Genomic DNA, 23852 nt, shown 5'->3' on the forward strand with positions numbered 1-23852 from the left:
ACTCTCACGTGGCAGTAGCCATAGCAACTGTTCAAGTTGCTGGTCACACTGCAGTGTTAGAAGTGAGCAATGCCGAGCTTTCCTTCATTTCTGGTGGCAGGTATAGTTCTTGACTTTGCTGACGTTGTTAGGTCTCTTCTGTAAGAAAGTTTTATATGACCTTAGGGCAGTGGCACATGGTTAATTTTGGACTATCCAAGGGGTACCCCCATTTCCTGTCATCCTTGAGAATTATGCAATTAAATATTGACTGACATAGCTTTTTGTACCCCTCACCAGTAAGCCAATAGTAATGCATATCCTTAGCAGAAACTACCATTCTTGATGAAGCCCGCTTCTGATTGTAATTGCCAGAAGATCTTTTTTTCACATCTTGGATCAGAAGCTTCATCTAATATCTGTGATTGTTGACAACATTCATATCAGTCTTATTTCTGGAATATGTGTCACACGATTTTTTTAAGACACTGAATCTGAAGTACAGCATTTCTTAGTGTTGTATAAGTTTATTTGGTTTTACTTTTAATAGTTGTATGCAGTGCATTAAAGAAAATAAAGAAAATATTCTGTAAGTACTTTGTAATAGCTCAGGATGAGTCTGAGGCGATAAGATGTTTACAATTTTATTTTTCAAGATAGCAATCTTTCAATATGAGTAGGGTGTAAATAGTCTAGTTTTCAAGAATTCTTGAAAGAGTGTACTATTGTAGAATGAGAAAAGGCAGGCCTCTGGAAAGGAGCAAAGTATTACTGTGGATATTAAACCCATCTTGTTTGTTTAGTAATTTTGGAGTTCTGGGAGTAGATCTTCTAGAAAACTACCAGTTTTCCATGAAACTTTATCCCAGAGAAGCCTAATTCATTTGTAAAAGATTATACAGATAGTGATAATGTAATTTTTCACTTTATGATTACAGGGTTATATAGGAGTATGATATGTGAAAAAAGAGAAATATAAAAGGGTGAAAATGACATGCAGTAACTATGAAAACAAGGGAAGGGACAAATCAAGTAGTTAATAATAGCAGGACTCATTTTTACCTTAGAGACTTTCTCCTTTCTCTTCTACTCAGTGTACAATTGAACTTCATTTTCTTGCTTGTCGTTATTAAAAGAAAAATTATATGAATAAGACTGAAAAGCAGATTAGTGATTTAGGGACCTAAAAGTCAGGAAACTAACAAGAGTAGGTACAAGAATTTGAATCTGTTCATTATAACACATAAAAAATTCCAGTGTAATTAATATATACATATTCATACAAAGTATATGTGTATATATTTTATACTTACATATGTATATAAATATGTACACAAAAATATGACATTAATTTCACCTTGCATACAATTACAGTTAAAGTAGAGAAATCATAGATCCCATTTGGATGCTCCAAATGAACTCAAAGTGATATCAAATGATGAAATCTGAATAACAAATAATGCCTTTATGCTTACCCAATAAGTGTGTAGCACAGCCCTCTAAAGATCATTAACAAAAGTGAGCTCATCTTGAATTGAAACTTTATGGAAAATAAAAATGTGCAAAGTGGTATGAATTAAAAGAAAGAAAACATACAATACTTACATGAGATTGTTAGTAAAAAGTCAAATAGTTAATTAATCAAAATAGAAGGGACGTGAGAAGCCATCCGAAACAGCAGTGGAAATTTTTTCTGCCTTGTAGAGTGGGCTGTATCTCAGACACGGCTCAGGGGTGCACAAAGAAGATGGGGAGAGAGGGTGGGTAACGAGTTCAACTGCTGTGTTTGCTTATGTCTTTGTTAGCATCTCTGTAAAGATACCCTGTTTTACAGATTAGGACACTGAAACTCAAGGAGGAACCACAGCTCTCTCATGTCCCCATGGTGGAGATTCCCTGTTGTCCTTGTCTCTCCCCACCAGCACAGGTCTTCAGCCGAGCACTCAGGGCAGTAGTCTATGCTAAAACTTGGGGAACAACCTCTTTATGGGGTTCTCCTGTGTCTTCTTGCTCTTAAGATGTTTGAAATTGGCTTTAGACAATAGTGGTTGTCATATTCCCTACATACCAGTAGGGCAGTAATGTTGTATTTACCAACTAGAAACTACCATTTATTCAATGAAGCAGATTTTAGCTTCTTACTTTCAATACATTTTAAAGCTAATTACTTATAAGTCATTTGCTGTACCTGTAAAGCCATCAGTTTTGAATAAAATTAACGTCAAAAGCCGAATCCCCATGTATCAACCACATGACCTATTGATGAGACAAAGCTGAATTTTACTGTTTACTGCAGTTAGACAAAAAACTGCCTGCAAAGCCCTGGCATTGTCTTGGGAGCTCTAAAGGACCTTCTATCTTGGCTGAAGCATGGGCTGTATAAGTGGAATATTAGGAGATGAGGCCAGAGTCCAATATTAGCAGACAAGGCGTTTTGATTGTTGTCATATCATGAATTTAGACTTGACCCTCTCATTTCCCTCCTTGCCTTTAATCACTCGTACCCATTCATCCACTTATTCAATAAGTATTTATTGAATACCATGCGTTAAGTACCAGGGAAACAGCCCCAAGCATATCAAAAACCTTTGTTATCATAGAGCTCATACTCTAATTGGGAGAGATATAATAATAAGCATTAAGTGTGTAATATGTCGGAGAATGCAAAGGTGTAAAATAGGGAAGAACGAGTGTCATCAGAGGTTGTAGTGATGCTTGCTGTTTTGTGTAGGATAATTAGAGAAGGCCATTAGGTGCATTTGACCAATATTAAAGGGCTTAGGGATATTTGGGGGAAGTGTTCCAGGCAGAGGGAACAGTAAGTTCAAAGGTCCTATGTAGTGAGTGAGAGGACATAGTAGGAATGGTGGACATTTGAAGGGTTTTGAAGCCAGGGAACTCCATCAGGTTTCTGTTTTACCGAGATCACTAACAGCAGAGTGTTGTGGAAGGTGGATTGTTGATAGTTTGAGATGGGCCTTAGGAAGGAATTAAGACACCTGGAAAAGGCACTGACAATTTCCAGAGGTATTAAGCAGGTGGAATTGGCAGATTTTGGTGACTAGGAGTGGTAGTCAAGGAAACACAAGGATTTCCTCAGATTTCTGACTTAGGAAGAAAGAAGGCAAGAATGAATGTTGGTCCTATCAACCGAGACCGGAAATAAAGAAAAGCCAGTTTTAACAGGGAATTGGAGGAAAACCAGGGAAGTATGGCAAGGAAGCATGCTTCAGTTTTGGACATACCGAGTCTGAGGCGGGGCTGGGAGAAGGTGTGGATTTGAAAGTCATTGGCATCTGGAGGTAACAGTTAAAACCATGGAATTCTTCTTTAGAGTAGTAGTGTTTTGCCTATTTAAATATTACGTATGTTCAAAGATCTGAAATTTCACAATCCATTGTTTCCTATTTACCTTCACAACTTGTTGGTAAGACTTTAGAAGAGTAGTTCCTCATGGGTGTTTTTCTTTGCGGCACTTCAGGAAAATTTAAACCTAGCCCTGAATTCCGCCTCAGCCATTGGTTGTACGGTGGTCAACATCGGCGCCCAGGACCTCAAAGAAGGAAAGCCCCACTTAGTCCTGGGACTTCTCTGGCAGATCATCAAAGTTGGCCTTTTTGCTGATATTGAGATTTCCAGGAATGAAGGTATGATCATAAAAAATATTTATTCTTCATGGACATATACCTGCTACAGGGAGTACTTATATCTCAGTGTTTTCTTCTCAGCTTTGATTGCATTGCTGAATGAAGGCGAGGAGCTAGAGGAGCTGATGAAGCTCTCTCCCGAGGAATTACTGCTGCGGTGGGTGAACTACCATTTGACCAATGCAGGATGGCACACCATCAGCAACTTCAGCCACGACATTAAGGTTTGCATTTTAATGTTCAAGTTTGTGACATAGAATAGAATGTAAAAACAAAAGGGATGCAGACTTAAATTTGAATTGAAATTGAATTCACAAGGGCACAGTGTCAGAAGTGAAATTTTCCATTTCTCTGGGAATGCTAATTACAAAATCTTATATTTGAAAAATACTGGTTTGTGGGCTTTTAATAAGAACTACAACTGGCTGTGAGAGTGAAAATGTTTCTTAGCAGATTAAAGCATTCTTTGCATTTTATATTCCACAGGTAAACTAAATTATAAAGTGACAGTCAGTCTGAGAATTTATCTGTTTGCTGGACTAGAGGCCCATGTGGGCCTGACCAGTTCAGCACTCTTACAGCCACTTTGTCAACGGCCAGCTACTAGGGAAGCACATTGTCTGAGGGCCCAGGGAATCTTCAGGTCGGTCTGTCAGCCCCCGGAGCTGCAACACTTCCCCCTACTGGGAGACCATTGTCAAGGAAACTGACTGACATTCAGTGTGCCGAGTGACAACTCGCATGGTCACTGCCCAGAAAGGCATTGCCAGCTTGGGTCCCTGTGACTTTTTCTTCTCTATAATTTTTTCAGGTTAATCAGTGTTGACATTAATTCATGTTTTCTCTTTAGATATGTTAACACCTTCGGTCTTTATGTTTTTGCCATAATGGCCTAGATGACAATCTCTCTCTTCAAAGTGACATTGTCTGCTTTCATCTATTCCATGCTCATTTACAATTTTACTTGGGGGGCTGTCTTTTATTTTTTTTAAAGGAAGTTTATTGGTCTTTAAATGGCTCAAATTGCAAATAAACCATTTGGGTAGTGGCATCAGCCTAAGACATGTGACATCTTTGTCAGCTCACTTCATAGCACCTCAGTACTGAGGACAAGAAAGGTCTCAAAGCAAAGACACAGTGTTAGTGGATAGCACCCCTGGTTGAATAAGACTGCAGCAGAGGTTTCAGGGCCACTGTTACATTGGTGCTTTAATTCAGCACATGGCACAGCCAATGAAAAATATGTAGTGGAAGATGTACATCTCAAACCCTTGAAGGACAAATATGTAACATCATAGACTTGGGTGTAATATCTAAAGAAGTTGAGTTTCTAAAGAGCCCGTTTTTGTTAGCTTTACATACACGCCTGCTACTTGAAATGCCTGAACACATCTTTGACTTGGTGAAATTGGAACTGAACAAAAAGAAGACAAACCCCTATGAATCGACTTCTTAGCTGCATTCCAAAGAAGAAAAGAAAAACCCGACAGTGGTAGTTCCCCATCCCAAGTCATGTGCTGGAAGTCATCCAGGGTGCTGGAAGACGCCACACAGTGGTGACATAGGCCTGACGTTGGGTCTGTGTCACTGTACAGGATTTCTGCACTATACTCGGGTTTGATCGTTTGATGTTAACTCGAGAGAGAGGAGGAGGGAGGGAGAATGAGAGAGAGAGAAACATCCATGTGAGAGAGAAATCTCTATCCATTGCCTCTTGCATGTGCCTGAACCAGGGACCTGGCTGCGACCAAGGCATGTGCCCTGACCAGGCATTGAACCAGTGACCCCTCAGCTCACAGGCCAGTGCTCAGCTCACTGAGCCACACCAGTCAGGGCTCCCCTTTAATTTTAAATGATAACCATGCTGGGCAAAGTCCTGGTTGTAGGTCTTTGTTTTTTACCACTTTGAGTATTTCATGCTCATCCTTCTGGCCTGAAATGTTTCTGTTGAGAGATCAGTGATCAGCTGACAGTCTTATGGGAACTCCCTTGTAGGTCATTATCTGCTTTTTGCTTGATGCTTTTAAATTCTCTCTATGGCCCTGTTCGGCATGGCGGTTGATTGAGTTGGTCTAGCATAGTCCTGCAAAGCAAAAGGTCGCCAGTTCCTTTCCCAGTCAGAGCACCTGCCTCAGTGGTGGGCCTGGTTCTTGCTTTTTCTCTCATACATCAGTGTTTCTCTCCCTGTCTCTAAAAATAAATATATAAAGTCTTTTAAAAAAAGATTCTTTGTCTTTAACCTGTGGCATTTTACTTATGATGTGTCTTGGAGTGGGCCTCTTTGGGTTCATCTTGTTTTGTACTCCGTGCTTCCTGGACTTGTGCATTTTTTTCCTTTACTAGGTTAGGGAGGTTTTGGTCATTTTTTCTTCAAATATGTTCTCAATCCCTTGCTCTCTCTCTTGTCCTTCTGGTAATCCTATGGAAGACCAAGATATTTTTATGTGATATAAAAGTAAAACTTTTTAATAAACTAGAGGAAGTAGCTTTTCCTCCCATTCCCCACCACATCTCACCTCTTTAACAGTTTAAGGGAGACTGCTCTCAAAACACAAGCTCATATATTATATTCAGGACCTTGAAAAATGTAGATAATTATGAAATAGGTGGAACTTTGCTTCTTGGTGAAGCCACATTAATTTATTTTTTAAGTGACAGAGATTCAGTGTAGTTCCAATTCATGCTTTTAGTGATACAGAACAATTTGCAAAATGTTAAAGTAGTTATAGTGAATTGAGTCTTCAGTGGAAGTGCTTATACATTATATAATATTTATTAATATGGCCAAAATGAGAAAGGAGTTTGGGCTTTGATTGTAAAATGCAGCATCTTTCTCTGATTCTCAAGGCTAAACATTTCTTTTTCTTTTTTCTCTTCTTTTCTTTGCTGTCTTCAATCTCTCTGGCTTGAATTTCCATCATTAAATCAAAGACTACCTTGCAGATATTAGTGCATTTTAGCAGGTTTCCACATAACTAACATTCCACTATTGGGCTCTGGTTTTCACATCTACAGAAAGCTGCCTTTTATCTTGTAAATCTGATTTGTTCCTAACCAGCAGAAATGGAGCACTCTCATCTTCTGTTACTCTTAATGTCTGGACCCCTGAAGTCAGCCGTGGCTGCAAAGCATTCCATTTCTGTGATAGGGAGACATAGCAGAGACCCTGCTCAGAAGTACAAGTGTAATCATAGTGGTCTGGGACCTCGGTCCACACTCGCTCCAGTCCAGCACTGCCTGCTCATAGCTGTCTGCTCCACAGACCCGCCATGTGTGGACTGTAGGGTCAGTGCCAACCACCTGTACCACCACTGCCCACTGCAGTGACTTTGTATAAGGCCAAAGAATTCTGTCCTTTGGGTGTATTTACAGCTGCTTATAATGCTGGAGTTTTTATCAAAGGATTGACAGTTATCTGGGACTTCCACTCAAAATGGCAGCATAGGTAAATGTAGTACTTGAATCCTTCCACAACCACATCAAAATTGCAACTAAACTGCAGAACAGCCATCATTCAAAACTGCCTGAAATCTAGCTGAATGAAAGTCCTATAACTAGGGATTTAAAGGAGAAGCTTCTTTGAGACTGGTATATGGGGCAGGAAGGGAAGACACGCTGAGTGGGCTGGATTCATGCCCACGCGTGCTGGGAGAAAATTGGGAGGGATATCTGTCAGCTGATTTATTGATGGAAACTTTGAAGGCCAGAAGAAAGAGGCAAGAAATACTCAAAGTGATGAAAAGCAAAGACTTACAACCAAGATTACCCAGCAAAGCTATCATTTAGACCCAAAGGACAAATAAAGAGCTTCCCATACAAGAACAAGCTAAAGAGTTCTTCACCATAAAATCAGTGTTATATGAAATGTTAAAGGGTCTTCTTTAAAAGGAAGAAGAAAAAAAGATAAAAAGTATGAACAATAAAATGGCAATAAATATATATCTGTCAACAATTGAATCTAAAAATCATACTAACAAGCAGAACAGAAATAGTTACAGAGAACATTCTGACGGTTGTCAGGTGGTTGGAGCATTGTCCTCTACCCCAGAACAGTTGCGGGTGCAATCCTTGGTCAGGGCACATATCTGGGTTGCAAGTCCAGTACTTAGTTGGGGTGCACATATAGGAGGCAACCTATTCATGTTTTTCTCTCTCACATCGATGTCTCTCTCTCTGTCTCCACCCTTCTTTCTCCCTTTTTCTCTCTCTAAAGTCAATAAACATATCCTTTGGTGAGGATTAAAAAGAAAACGAAAAAGAATACCCTAGCTGGTATGGCTCAGTTGAAATGTCAGTGGTTCAATTCCCAGTAAGGGCAAAATCCTAGGTTGCAGGTTTGGTCCCAAGTCAGGGCATGTATAAAAGACAACCAATTAGTGTTTCTCTATCACATCATTGTTTTTCTCCCTTTCTCCCTCCCTTCCCACATCTGTAAAAAACAATAAAAACAAAAACAAAGAAAACAAAAAAAGTACAAATTGGTTATTACAGAGTAGTCATGGGTATATAAGGTACAGCATGGGGAATATAGTCAATAATAGTCTAATAATTACGTATGGTGTTAGATGGTATGAGATTTATCATGGTGATCACTTTAGTAAGTTACATAATGTCTAATTACTGGAGTGTACACCTGAAACTAATATAAAATCATATGCCAACTGTAATTTGAAAAACAATTAAATGGAAAGGAACAAGAAAAAATTCTGCATTGCAAGCCAGCCCTCTACCCCAGGCGCCCAGCCAGAGAGTGCTGGGCTCTTGTCCGGAGTCTGTGCACTCGGAGGCACAGGATGAGTGGGGGCACTGCAGTGCCCAGAGGGGAGTTCCACCTTCCTCCTGGCTGCGGGGGGCCCTTCTATTTTAAACTTCAGTTCATCAGATATTTATTAAACCCTTCCTGTGGGACATTATGCCAGGCATGGGGGATGCCATGACCTAGCTCTTGAGAAGCTCACACTGGGAAGAACACATCTAGTAGATGGATATTTCAGTTATCTATTGCTGTATACCAAGCCACTCAAAAATTGAATAACTGAAATAACGACTTGTTTCTCAGGATTCTGTGGGTTAATGCAGCTTGGTGGGTGATTCTCCTTCAGATGGTTCTGGTTGGGATCACTAACTCTGTATTCAGTTGTGAGTTCTGCTGGCCTGGAATACCGGCAAGGGCACTGGTCACATGTCTGGTTACTCACTGCTTCTCTGGGAGGCCTTTCCATGTGGCTAGCTTGGGCGTTCTCACAGCCTGGCAGTCTCAGATGGTTGGACTTCTTATGTGGAAGCTGTGTTCAAGAGGACCCAAGCAAAAGCTATAAGACTTGTGCTTGGGGACCCCAGAACACCATTTTAAATGCTTCTCTTGGTCAAAGCAAGTCACAAGTCCAGTCTAAGTAAAAGGGAGGGTCAATAGACTCTGACTTCTAATGGGAGAAGCTATATAAATGTACAGGGAAGAATTATGGTAGCCATCTTTGGATATGACTTCATTGGATGATTTATTACAGTGTGGTCGTAGGGAAAGCTTCCAAAAGAAAACACTTCATCCTGATCTTGCCTGATGCTGATGCTTGGCAGTGTAAACAAATGAAAAAGGTGAGGAAAGGTATTCCAGTAGAGAACAGTGTTGCTAGGAGCTCTGAAGTGCAAAATAGCATAGTGTACTCAGGAGCCTATAAGTAATAAGTAAAGTTAATAGTTACTATTCCATTCTTTGAGATGGGGGCTGTTTCCTCCTTTTGAGTACTTCTTTTCCAATGATGATTTTATTCATTTTGAAAATCCTATTTCATTTCTTTCCTTGAAGGATTCAAGAGCCTATTTTCATCTGCTTAATCAGATTGCACCTAAAGGTGACCGGGATGATGGACCTGCTATTGCCATTGATCTTTCAGGATTTAATGTGAGTAGTTTTTAATTTAAAAAATTTTTTAGATTTTGGTAAAATAAGCATAAAATAAAGTTTACCATTTTTATCATTTGTAAGTATGCAGTTCAGAGGCATTAAGTATATTTTCATTGTGTGCAACCATTACCGCTCTCCATATCTCGAATTTCTTCATCATCCTGTAGTGAAAGCTATACTCGGTAATAATTCCCCGTTCCCCTTGCCCCCAAATCCCTGAACTTGACTAGTGAGTACAGTCAGTTGAGAGTACAGTTCTCAACAGGCAGCATCCTCTGTGGTATCCTCAGTCCCTCCTTAAAGTTTGGTTTTCAGAAGTTTTTCCATGCCCTAAACTCCAAGTCTCCGTGCCAAGTCATCTGGTTTTCATGAAGAAAGGAAAGTACAGAATTCCAGCCTTGAGTATGTGTGGAATCAACCCCACATCTGCTTTCCCTGGGGCAGCCTAGCCAGGACCCACGGGGTGTTTGTGCAACTATCATTGTGTACTAGGAGAGGTAGCAACAAGCCATTATGAGATTGCTAAGCAATCGATTATGATGTCAAATAAAAGATGACAGTTCCTCATGTTTATGGTGTAGGAAGGGCTGAGATAGATCCTGATCCATCTAACACAATTCCTAGGAAGCCCATTCTTTAACGTAAGTTGTAAATATTAGAGATGGTTCTCTCTAAACATTAAAATCTGGTCAGGCTATACTTGCTGTGAAGATCTACTAAGTACTTAAAGTACGATGTCCCTAATATTTAGTTTTAAAGGCAACTTAAGTCATTGCTTAATTATATTTCACATTACTATAATGAAACATCTAAGAAATTTAGTATTGCAAAAGAATGCAAATTTGCAAATTAGTTTGAGTAAAAAAATTAGGAACTTCAAAAAACATGTAAAATTTCAAACATATTCAAAAGTGGATGGACCTAGTACACTGATCTGTGGCCATCGACTATCAGCACATGGTCAGCCTTCTTCCACGTTTGCCACCTGCCTGCTCCTTCCTCCTCCATGTTGTTGTGAAGCAAATCCTGGACACCATATCTTTTGATCAGTAAGTATTTCAGGATGTGTTTCTAAAAGATAAAGACACAAAATATAACCATAATACCCTACCTGAAAATATTAACAATATTTTCTGGTAAATCATCTGTAGTGCCATTTATATATTTAGTCAACATTGACATTTCCAATTGGCTCACAATGTCGGATTTGCTTTTAAAAGTTTATTTGAATTAAGATCTGTATAAGGTCACATATTGTGGTTTGTTGATGTCTACCTTAGTAACATTTTATTGTTGTTTAAAACCATTAAACTTATCATTCTCTCTGATTTTATTTACATTTCTATTTTCTGCAAGAATTAGATAACCCATAATTCCTTTATGATATACTCGTCATGGGTTCCTGCGTATCCATCTGTTCATTCGTTTATTCGCTCTTTATTTTGGGGGCAGGGATGGATGAGAATGTTCCAGAATTAGATAGTGGTGATGTTTTTGCAACTCTGTAAATATACTGAAAATCACTTAATTGTATACTTGAAAATGGTGAATTTTATGAGATATGAATTATATCTCAATAAAAATATTAAAAATTCATATAATCCATCCAGTCATGAGAGAACATTGGACAAATTCAAATTGAAAAGCATTCTACAAAATAACTGGGAAGGAGTGTGCCAATATTCCTCAAGTGTCAAGATCATGAAATTAAAAAGTAAAAGCCTTAGAAGCGAGTGAGATCGGAAGAACCCAAGGAAACATGAGAACTAAATATTTTTGTAGTTAAGTTGTATCAAGTTCCCTGTGAACTCTCAATTCAACAAGACAGCTAAGACCCTGACGTTAATGTGCGTTTAGCTCTGCAGTTCTTCCCGATCCCTTCTCTCTGCCTTACCTGATGTGGTAATAACTACCTCGGATCTTATGTTCATTGTTCTTTTGCTTTTCTTTTTTATATACTTTTCTGTCAACCAAATGTATTCCTTACAAAATTAAATTATTTTGCTTTTTAACTTCATATAATGTTTATCAATGTTTATCACGTTGTATTTAAATTTCTGGTACTTATTTTAAACATATCATATTCCTAAATCACTAATATTTTTGTGTGTCATTGTGTGAATATGACAGTTTATTTATTTGCTCTCTTTCGATAAGCATTTGGGTTGTCTCTGGGGTTTTTGCAATTGTGAAAAGTAGTGTTCCTTCTGATTTTAATATTTTTTTTTATTTTAAAGATTATTTATTTATTTATTTTTAGAGAGGGAAGGGAGGGAGAAAGAGAGAGAGAGAAACATCAATGTGCGGTTGCTGGGGGTCATGGCCTGCAACCCAGGCATGTACCCTGACTGGGAATCGAACCTGCGACACTTTGGTTCACAGCCTGCGCTCAATCCACTGAGCTATGCCAGCCAGGGCGTGATTTTAATATTTTTTTAATTAAAACATAATATCTCAACTTGTTTTCATTGAAAAAAGAGCCTACTGAAAATATCATTCAGGCTAGAATGGGTGAGGCAACTAAGCCTGTTAGCCAGAAGGCACTCTAATCTATGGCCTTGATCAGATTATCCATGATTTGATCAATAGGAGTTTCCTGATACACTATTTGAGAGTTTTATTTAGTGTTTTGGCAATGAGGGTGAATATTACACTGACCCCAGCAAGAAAACTCAGAGACTTATCTTAATTGACTTAACTGGGGAAGTTGATTTGGAATTCCTGCACATTCTGACCTTATTTTGAGCTATTATTAGATATATTTCCAGAAGAGTAATTGCATATAAAGGGTCCAGCATAAATAACACACCTTTTTATTACAAAATCTTTTATTACAAAATCATAAGCATATAATTCTGTAATATATCAATATCACACTCAAGCACACCATATGACATTTTAGGTGAAATGTTTAAATTAAAACTATAAATTATTACACCCTTATTATTACTCTACCAATCACACTCAAGCAGGTGTTACTTCTGCCTGTATATGTCTATAAAAAGCTATGCCAATCAAAAGTTTAATCTTGACCATTTTTATTTTGTATCATTGTTTAGGAGAAAAATGACCTGAAGCGTGCCGGATTCATGCTTCAAGAAGCAGATAAACTGGGCTGCAGACAGTTTGTCACTCCTGCAGATGTGGTTTCAGGCAATCCCAAACTTAATCTAGCTTTTGTAGCTAATCTCTTTAACACATACCCATGCCTACACAAGCCTGATAATAATGACATTGATATGGATTTATTGGAAGGTATGTTCTCTCTGACTCTAATTGATGCACTGTATGTCTCTTCTTATGTTGTTGTTCTACTGCACTGTCAGGGGTGTGGGACTGTGGTGGGAGACGTAATTTACTGTGTGTAGGCATGTGCATCCATTAAAAAGTTCAAATTAAAGAAAGTGGTTGTTGGTTTTGGTTAAAAGAGAGTGCTGGGGTAAATCTTGTACTTGTCTGTCACTTCTCTGTAAGATGTTAGTGAAAACTATCATACATTAAAAAAATTCTCTTTAATGACCACATAACATAACTCCACCACGAATATGGACAATGAATTATCTATTGGAAAAAATTATTATCTGTAGCTTTTCTCCTTTGAAAGCTACAGTTTGACTCTAGTATTGTTCTCTTTTTAATGTTTTTAGAGTACATGAAAAAATTTACAATATTCATACTTGTCTTGTGTGTGGGCTATTGTTATCTGTCTCATAATTTATAATACTTTCCTATTTTGCTTCATGAAATGCAGATTTGACCCCTCCTAATGTAGGTACTGTATTTAGTACTTTCCTATACTCTATTAAATATATTCATTCTGAATGTTCTTTTTATTAGTACCATTTATTCTTTCTATCTGGATTGATATTTATTTTTTGCATTGTTCATGCTGTGTTTTTTTTTCAGTCTTAATATGCCTAAAGAATGCATGATGACAAGCAAGAAACACAAATGAAACTTAATTAGAATAGCAGAGCAAGGCTCAGTTATGTAAATTCTCCACCTAATTTGCCTTCTATAATGATGGAATAGTGTAGTTGTTAACACATTAGAAAACAATATTGACGATGGATTTCACGATTTGATGTGAAACCTTCACCCCTCTCCTATAAATAAACAAACTCACCTTTTATCACAAGTAATCTTTGAAAGGATCTAGTTCGATTCTATTACTTGGATTATTTTGTGTTATTTAGCTATGTTTCACTCACTGCGTGTCATTGAAGCTTACAATATGTGAATCGTCATTAATGACAAATGCATTCTCAATATCTAGGTCTTTCTCCTTGTCTGTCTTCCAGCCTCTCCTGTTTTCTCCTCCCATGCTCACCCTCTCACTCACATGCATACCAAAACCCACATTAGTATCAACTAAAAGTCAAAACAGCGGCAGCTGTGGTGGCAGTTGTCAGACGTGTAGGGGCCAGTCCTAAAATATTCCCACTAGTTGCCTTGGTTTGGAGAAAAGTAGTTCTCAAGTAGGGATTTCTTGGTGGGGAGGATTTGATGGTTCAGTGTTCATTCGCTCACATCACCCTCGTTTCTTACTCCTTCTTCCCTAGTGAGAGAGAATGAAAAATCAGTTCCATGAACTTTTTCTCTTTGCCACAACCAGAGTTCCAATGTCTTTGTCACTTTATAATAACAGGGGTTTTTAAGTAGTAAAAGAAGTTTCAGAGTTAACAAATATGTTCGTTAAGTCATATGATTAATTCAGTTCAATCTTCCTGAGATCCAGTAAAACAGTAAGGACTGTCTTCTCTGCTGAAATAACTACGGGGGAAGACAGATAATAGATTTTTCAACAGAGAAATTTAGGATGAGAAATTAGAACTTTAAAAAAATTAAGTAAAAAGAAAGACTGTTAAGTTTTTAAGAGTCTGGAAAATTTCAAACTCCCTCCATCTTACTTTAGAAGGCATTGTTTAGAGTGGCATATTAAAAATGATCTGCTTTTTATAGTCACCAAATTCTTGCTAGATATCTTTTCCAACTTGCTCGTTCTCCTATTTTTAACGTTTGAATTCTTTTGCTAGTGTTCAGCATGCTTTTGGAATTTTTCAGTGTGAATCAGATTGCTAAATATTTCCATTAGTGTTTACTATATTTATATAAGAAGATACCATGGGAAATATTTATCAATCATCTTTATTTAGAATTTATGTATGTCCTGTTACATCTGCCAAAATGTATTTGACTCTGACTGTCATTGGAATTTTTTTCCTCTGTAAATTTGTTTATGGATCCTTATGAAGTTTGAAGCTAGACCTCATCACATCCCATTTTCATACATCAGTATGTCCTCATTGGCAAAGAATTTTATCTGTATGGAATTAAAAAAATAAAAAACACAACTAAATATTAAACCTTCATATGAAATTGAGCCAAATATATAGGCTATGTATAGAGAGACCATGTCAGAATTAATTTGTGGTGATGGAAAACACAGGCCATAGAATTGTACTTTGTTCAATCATGGTTCCCCCATTATATATCCGAGTGACCTCTGTGAGCCTTGGTTTTCTCATATATAAAGCAAGAATAATAATACCTGTTCTGAAGTATTATAAAGTGGGTTAAAATGGCCTTTGCTGAAGGAGAGAGTTTAGTGTACAGTATGTGCTCAATAATGGTCAGATAGGGGAAGAAAATACAGTACATCACTTAACACATTTAGTGTTAAATATGTTAGTTCCTTTTCTTTCTTCTTAATAGCCTATGTTTATATATTTGTTAGTTTTCATGAAACTTTTCAATTGCAGATGTCAGTTTGATCCTGAAAATGAAAAGAATGTTTTGTAGTTTGTTTCCTATCTTTTACATAGGAGCAATTAACATTTTACTTCTAAGATTGCTTTAGTCGTCTGCAATGCAGACAGCGTTTCCAGTCAGGGATACACATGTTTTCGTAATGCTTATCATGGCTGTTGCTCAAACTCTAGTGCTGCTGGCTGTGGCATCTATTTTCCAAGATAACTTGAGATGGTATTAAATAAATAAATGCTCAATTAAAAAAATCTGTTTTACTTACCAGGTATTACAAATTTAAATAATAATGGTGCAATTGAGAACAATAGGAAGAAATGAGAACCTCTGAAACTCACCAAACACAGTTAAATGTACATGTTTAGTGGCCTTTTAAATATAATTTACTATATTGCCAGGTTCAACAGACTTTAAACATTTTTTAATTAAAAATGAAACAGTTGTTATACTATTAATGTTTGTAATTTTAAAACATAACTTGGATTTTCAGAAATGGAAATAATGTAAAAATTCTCTTATTACTAGACAAAATTTATATACAGCAAGAGATGGTAATAGAGAAACAACTAACAAGTAAACCCAAGTCACATGCACCAAGCCGTGGTTTATAATATGTTTATTATTGTGTCACTTTGGGAAAAGTTTAGATATTTAATTTGCACCTGTTTAATAACTCCTATAAAATAAGGCAGGCATGGTTTCTAGAAATAGTTAGTTTAACTTGGTTCTTTTAAAAAAAGGGTTTATATAGGTTATTTATTACAAATGATAGTGGCAGATAACAACAGATTAATCAGTTACTTTATATGTAGACAAGTGTTGACAAAATTTAAGGAAGAAATTATATGGTTATATAAATTAATAGAGCAAGAAGAATTCAAACATCCTGGGAAAGCTGTTAGGTAATGGCAGTGAAAACCACGTGAAAGTACAGAAGGCAGATCATTTCCTGAACAGTGACACTAGCAGAATCCTTGAGGTTTTACAAGGTTTTGGTTTCTCTCCTGGGTGTGCAGGTGTGTGGTATCTGTGGCACTGAGTCTGAAGATGACAGCCGAGATGGCTCTACTAGAGTGGCTCCTGGAGCTCTGGTGGCTGTAGATTTATAGGCCAGATTGTCCTGGGAATCTCACATGAGACAGAGTCTAGAGAGGGACACGAACTTGCCTCTGGTTTAGAAGCGATGAGAGATATACTATAAATGTTTCATTTTTTCAGGAATCTGGTGATGAGATACAGACTAGGCCATTCCATTGTCCCCTAACTTTGCTGAAAAACAAACAATAATATTATAATCACTTTGGCCTATGTGCAATCTAGGGGATGACTAGAAGACAGAAATGGCAAGGAGAACTCCTCTCTGCTCACTTTGTGTAACAGAGTAGCCCTTGTTTTCCTTATAAATGAAATAAACACTGCTATGGAGGGAGTCTCAGGGAGATTAGGTAATTTCAGGTTAAATAATAGTGCCTGCAGCAGTTTCTTAAGGCAATCTCTGAGGTCTAGGGACTTCCTCTGATGAAACATGTCTTTCTCTTAGCACCCTGTGTGAGGGCTGTGACCCTTATCTATTTTTAGTAGTGACGATGTAAAATAACTCAGGAAGACTATAAAATAGTTTTATTCCCACAGTACTTATTTTTATATTACCCATAATCTCACCTCTTGCATCACTATTTGGTGTAATTAAATGTAGGCTGTGCCCAGCCACTTTTCTGTGTAAAGCCCCATCTGTACAAATTTAGTAATACTGCTTTGAAAAAGGTGTAGCTTCTCTATTTCTGTTTAATATTCAAATTTTACCTTGGCTGCTAACAGATTTCGTTCTATTAATTTTTAGCCAATCCCTTTGCATGTAATTCTACATATATGACTATATAGGTTTATTTGTTACTTTTCTGGACAGAGAAACCCATGGCTCAGTAGTTCACAGACATCAAGGAACTCTAGATGGAAAATTTTGGAGCAAATAGAGGTTTTCTAGACAGGAGGGGAAAAAAGGGACTTTGGCAATAAGATTTTTTTACCTAAAAATTTTGTAGTACCATAGGAACCATGGCAAAGTATGTATGGCCAGTTTGTACCTGCCTGAATGGTGTAAAATGTAGTTCTTGATTCCTTTTGACTTGATTCATCAGTGTGAACTTGTGTCTACTCTAGGGGAGAGCAAAGAAGAGAGGACATTTCGAAACTGGATGAATTCCTTGGGGGTCAACCCATACATTAATCATTTGTACAGGTAAATATTTTAGTGTGTTTTAGCTTTATGATGAGCATCCAGCTTTTCTAGTTTCAAACTACAGGTATCTTTACATGAGAACATTTTATAAAAATCACAGAATGCTGGGAATTGGCAATGGAATGGATTTTAAAAGAATAGTATTTTTTAAAAGATAGTATGATAATATTACTTATAATTTTTGATGATATAAACAATTTGGTAAAGATAATCCATCTTAACCTTTTATAATTATTATCAGGAAAATAAATTGTGGGGGCGGGGTTTGCCCACAGAGCTCCACCCCCTACCCCCATCCACCACAGATGAGAATAAGTCTACCAAGACAGGATCTGCTTGGGGAGGAAAGGTGGCCAGTCTCTAACAGGATAAGGGCCTTTGGCCTGTTCCTCAATGGGCTTTTATTAGGTTCAGTTTGCACAGGAATACAGGTAAAGCTCATCAATCATTGTCAGGCAATAATGATCAAACAATAGATAACATTCAAAGAACTATGAGGGCTTATTCTGAGCCAGGGGCAGTTAGCTAATGGGCCATAAAACTTTGGGAAACAAACTCATTTTATGCTTGGATCCTTATCAGAAAATTGAGGGCATTCTTAGCAAAAACAGTTTTCACAGGATTTTATGCATTCTGTCTTAGGCCTGATTGCCCAAGGAACTGCCCTTTCCTGCCCAAGGCTGTACCACCCTCTGTCATTGTTTCAGGCTTAAGTCAGGTGGGGGAAGTAAGGCAGCCAAGAGATTAGGAGACTTATTACAGACAGAATGAGAACTCTGGCTATGTCAAAGCCTAGAGGTGAGGGTCCATCACCCCCTTTTTCTGTAGTCCCCCAAGTCCTTCCCTGATGGCCCCATCATGACCATGCCTGTCTTAGGCCTGTCAAGATTCCCTTGAGGAATCTTACCCGTCATTAGCTAACTAGTCATCTGCCTGGGGCCAAGCAGGGCGAAGTAAAGGGAGCAGAGATGGTGCCCCTGCCGGGAAGATAAGCTTTGTCTCTTTATATGGTCCCAAGGTGTTTTACTCAGCTTTAGCCATGGAGGGGTTATAGCTTCTGAAACCAGGCAGGGTGGTTCCCAACAATAAATTATTTCCATTTTAGCAGAGTAGAACAGTAATATACTATAAATAGTTCTTAACATTATATCAGTATTTTCATTATCAGTCACATTCTATTTATCTTTGCCAAAACCGTAATTATACCATATTTTGTTTTATATATATAAAGATTTTATTAATTTGTTTTTAGAGAGGGGAAGGGAGGGAGGAAGAGAGAGACACATAAATGTGTGGTTGCCTCTCATGAGCCCCCTACTGGGGACTTGACCCACAACCCAGGCATCTACCCTGACTGGGAATCGAACCTGTGACCCTTTGGTTCACAGGCCTTTGCTCAATACTCTGAGCCACACCAGCCATGGCTGTTGTGTATATTTTTTCTAATTTGTAGAAATAACTTGCTTTCCCTCATTGTTATAATTTATTGTTTCTTTCTTAGAAATGGCAATACATTATTAACTTTGGTAGGACTAAGAAGATATTTTACCGAATCATTTCTTGTGCTCTCTGGTAGTGCTAATGAAAATGTGTCTTTCTAGGTGTTGTTGAAAAAGAAACCTTCCTACTTTCTTTTTTACAGGATTTACCAGCCTGGCTTCAAAAATGCAAAAGAACTAAACTTTAGCTAATTATATATTTTTAAGAAAAAAGGCCTAATTAACTAAAACATGTTGATAATTTGCACAGCCAAGGAAATGCCTTAATAAACATTAACTAAATTATTCTTTAAATCTGAACTGAAGATTAATGCCACAAAAGACCAAGTTCACTGGCTAATTAAGGATTTATGATGGAGTAATTTCTTCTCCTTGTTGTATATTAAAGATATTATTTAAAACCTAAAACCAGTAGAGCTTTATTATGGTAACTAGCTTTGATGTAATAGACTCATATTTGATAAACTCTTAAAGGGTGTGTAAATTCCAGCTAAATGATAAGATATTAGTATATAAGATATACTCCTGTCCTAGTAGCAGGGCAGTAAAGGACTCAAATGCTGGAAGTGAGGGGTGACTAGATCTTTATGGACATTTGAAAGAATGTCTATAATACATAATTGAAAGAAAAGAATAACAGGTCTAGTATGTTCCTATTTTTATTTTAAAATTGAATGTATACATATTTGTATATGAATTTTTTTTAACCTGGAGAGATAAATACCAAACAGTATACAACCTGCATTTGAGGGTAGTGAGGAGACTTATTTTTAATCTCAGTAATGTAAGTACGGTATTTTGTTTTGTTTTACAATGAGTATGTATTTCTATTTTGATTAAAAAGTCAATTTAAAACTAGGGGATTAAGATTTGTTGAAACTCATGGTAACTTGTTCATAAATGTCAAGAAACAACAGTTCTCTATGGTTGACAGTAGAGAGGAGAATTGACCAAATTTTTAAAAGACTTTTCTGTAGTTAGATCTTGAAATACTAACACAAGGCTTCTAGGCATAGGTAACTTTTTCTTGGGAAAGGGAATTCAAACAATTCTCAGAAGTAATATGACCTTAAAGAGAACCACTGTATACAGAAAAACAACAGCTAGAGGTTCAATTGCCTCCAGAACCACGTGTCCATGAGTTTGTGCCTGGCTCGTATTCCTAACAGTAAGTGATTCTAGTTCCCCATCTACAGTGTATCAAGTGCAAACCAGAGCAAAGCATTAGAATAATGTAGATTGATTTTAACTGAAAGTTCTCTCATCTCAACAAGTTACTAAATATATTTTAAGAACTATTAGCCCTAGAATTTTTCTGTGACAAGTTTGTTCTGGGGCACATCTTGAATTCTCTGGAAGTCATTTTAACTATCTTGGTTTCAGTTTCCCTATTTGCAAAACATGAATAATAATAATGCCAGACTACATAGAAATAAGAGTGAATTCATTTAAAGTAAAAAAGAAAAATTCATGAAATAGATGAGATTCCAGAAACTATATAAATACGTTAGTGGTTTTTTTAATGCAAATTTTTCTATGTTTTTATAGGAAGCCTAGTCAGCTCTTACTTACCTTCATAATTGACTTTCTGCCTCCATCGCTCAGCAAGGCCGAGTCCCCTTCACTGGCATGTGTTGTGTGCTCAGAGATGCAAAGTAACTTTAATGTGAATCTTAGCTAAACATAACTCAGTGAGCAAGCTGTTGAGAGAGAAAAGCCTCACTGTACAGCTGCATATAGCAAGTTTAAGATCGATTGCTATTTTTTTTGTGTCTTCAGCATATAGAATTGAAAACAGACTCAATAGACATAATTTGAGCACCTCAGGAGAACATGTGTTTCTGAATCCAAAATGGTACTAATTCTTACTTCAGTAACTCCTACTTGCTTATAAATTCCTTCCACTTAACCCTCATTTAACACAAACAGCTGCTTACTGTGTAGTTATTGTGATTTTTATGCAATCATTTAAAAAAATTTAAAAGTCATAATACACAAGCAGTATATGAACTCCATTCCCAATGTACAAGTTTCAGGAAATAAGTATGTAGACTAAAATAAAGCATGATAATGTGTCCCTAACCCTTCCCATATTCCTTTTTTTCTGGCCCAGAGATAATCACTGTTAACAGCCCATAGCATATTTAGGTATTTAAATGGTCTCAATTTTGAAAATAAATTTGAGAAATAACAAACTATGCAGTGTTCTGCCAGTTCCTTTTGTAATCATAATATGTCTTATAAAGCTTTTCATGTTAGGACATAGAAATCTGCCTCATTATGTCTTATGGTGGTCCAGGAGTCCATGGTATGGACCGTTTATTCAGTGGCCCTCTACTGCCAGGTCTTCAGGTCATTCCCAAGTTTATAAATAGTATGGCAATGAATGTTGTTGTACATGTATAGGTCTGTAAACATTTATGAAAAAATTTTGGACAGATCTCTAGAAGTTCTGGGTCAAATGATGTATCCTGTCCTTCTTTAATCATTAAATGACTGTTTTGTATTTTTAAAGACATAAGCCCATTTCCAGTGTGCTTAATGAAATTAGATAATGCCAACATTTCCTCTGCCCTCACCTTCTTTTCCTCCTGTTTTAGTGATCTCGCAGATGCTTTAGTGATCTTCCAGCTCTATGAAATGATCCGCGTGCCAGTCAACTGGAGCCATGTTAACAAACCTCCTTATCCTGCCCTTGGAGGGAACATGAAGAAGGTGAATGAAATAATGTTGTTATTGTTTGATATAAAACAGAAGGTTTAGAGTTCTTTCAAAGCTTAGTAAAGTGTGATCTCTTCTCACAGTTCTGATTCAAACCAAATGTGTTAAGCTGAATAGCCTATTTACAAGTGTGCTTTAATGCATGTTTGGAAGGATGAAGGCAGTTTTCCCAGTCAGAGATAATTTATATATTCATTTTTCTCTTTAGCAAGTTATAGTACTTAATGTTGTCTGAGATGCACCATAAATGCATTACTATTTTATATTGCCAGAACTTGCCAAATCTTTACTGGTTTTTTGTTAGTATTTTTCAACATATATTTATTGAATACTTGTACAGGGCAATGCAATATATAAAATAGTACAAGGCATGGAATTGGTCTTCAGGAAGCCCTAAGGAGGTGAGGGAGATATGAGTATAACTATGGTACAGTACAGTGTACACAAAAGCAAATATTATGATTTCTAAGGAATAAAGCCTACAGGGTACATGTATCATGAGAAGGTCCATGCAGGAGGTGGTTTTTGAGTTAGCCTTTGAGAAAGGGTAGAATTTTACCAAGAGACTTCTAAACTTATGTATACAAAAGTAAATACCATAAGCAAAATTAAAAAGCAAACAAATAATAAACTTGGAGACATATTAGCAATAAATATGGTAAATAGTTAATATCCTTAACATAAATATTTCATACAAATCAACTTCTAAAATGTGATTGCTATCACCAAAATCATAGTAGTAGAATAGTAAAGTGGACAATATGAGTGAATAATTTATAGAAAAAGAACAATGGATAATACACAAGAAATGCAATTTGAAATAAACAATTAGATTGTATTGCATTCACTGTTAGAGGAAATGTTTGTTGTATAATCTTTCTAGATTCAGTCTGGTAACGCATATCAGTAATCTTCAAAAAGTCCTTTGATTTAATAATTTCACTTATTGGGACTCCTAGTCAAGATGGCAGCATAAGCAGACATGGCTGGCCTCTTTGCATAGCCACATCAAAATTATAACTAAAATATAGAACCACCATTACTCAGAACCATTAGAACTCGAGTTGAATGGGAGTCTGACAACTATGGAATTACAGAAACCACATCCATCCAGACTAGTAGGAGAGGTGCAGACATGGAATGGGCTAGTCCCACACCCATGTGTGGTGAATAAAAATTTGGAAGGGATATCTCATGAGTGAGGAGTCCCAGCTGCAGACCAGGCCCCCCAGCACAGGGTTCCAGTGCCAAGAAGATAAGTCCCTACAGCTTCTGGCTGTGAAAACCAGTGGGGATTGAGTTAGTGGAAGAAACTTATGGAGCCCCAAGCAGTTCCTCTTCCAAGAACCCACCTATGGAATCACCTATTCAGACTCACTGCCCCTGAGCTCCAGCAGTGGGTTAGCACCTTGAAAGGCACTAGTGGCATACAGGGAGAAACTGAAGTGTCTGGCATCAAAACAGGCAGAGGTCTTCTGGCCAAGATAGAGGCATAGGTAGACACACTGTGCCTCCTGGCATAACCAACATAGGGACAACAATAATTTAGAAATAGAATAACAACCAGAACTGACAGAAAATTGAACTGTATGGAAGTCAGACAACCAACAAGTTAAAATAGATCCGTTGATCCTAACCAGTAGGAGGGGAGGAGTCAGGCAGCCGGGTGGGGGTTGCAGTGCGGAGAACAGAGAGCTTTGGGATCGGGAGCGTAAGACATCCGAGGCACAAAAGACCACAGCAGGCAGACCCTGGGCGCGCAAGTAGCAGCTTGCTGACCCTGGCCAAGGGGTGGCAAACGGCAGACCCAGAGAGGCAGGAATTGTGAAGCAAGGCACTGCGCACAACCCAGGATCACAGTGCTGGGAAGTAGAGCCTCAGAACACTGATTGAAAACACCTGTGGGGATTGAAATGCAGAGAGAGACTCCCAGCCTCACAGGAAAGGTCACTGGAAAGTCCCATAGGGTGCAAAAGCGCACCCACACGGGAATCGGCACCAGAGGGGACCAGTTTGCTCAGGGGACGCGGTAGAAGGGACTGAGGTCTGACAGAGAGCAGAGCAGGTGCCATTGTTTCTCTTGGACCCCCACCCTA

General features: G+C 37.7%; 1 protein-coding gene and 1 pseudogene across 2 annotated transcripts in view; one reads left to right on the top strand and one right to left on the bottom strand.

The window, feature by feature from the left end:
* The window catches only part of PLS1 (plastin 1), a 99088-nt gene that overhangs the window by 59869 nt on the left and 15367 nt on the right, over positions 1-23852 (top strand). For both annotated transcript variants that reach the window (XM_045851297.1, XM_045851296.1), the window contains exons 7-12: positions 3461-3626; positions 3708-3850; positions 9433-9528; positions 12591-12786; positions 17458-17536; positions 21636-21750. In XM_045851297.1, coding sequence (XP_045707253.1) covers positions 3461-3626; positions 3708-3850; positions 9433-9528; positions 12591-12786; positions 17458-17536; positions 21636-21750 — 795 coding nt within the window. The remainder of the gene's footprint in view (positions 1-3460; positions 3627-3707; positions 3851-9432; positions 9529-12590; positions 12787-17457; positions 17537-21635; positions 21751-23852) is intronic.
* LOC123826891 lies at positions 6368-8210 on the bottom strand (annotated as a pseudogene).

Source organism: Phyllostomus hastatus, unplaced genomic scaffold, assembly GCF_019186645.2.
Source record: "Phyllostomus hastatus isolate PE091 unplaced genomic scaffold, TTU_PhHast_1.1 phas_contig_86, whole genome shotgun sequence".
NCBI lineage: Eukaryota > Metazoa > Chordata > Mammalia > Chiroptera > Phyllostomidae > Phyllostomus > Phyllostomus hastatus.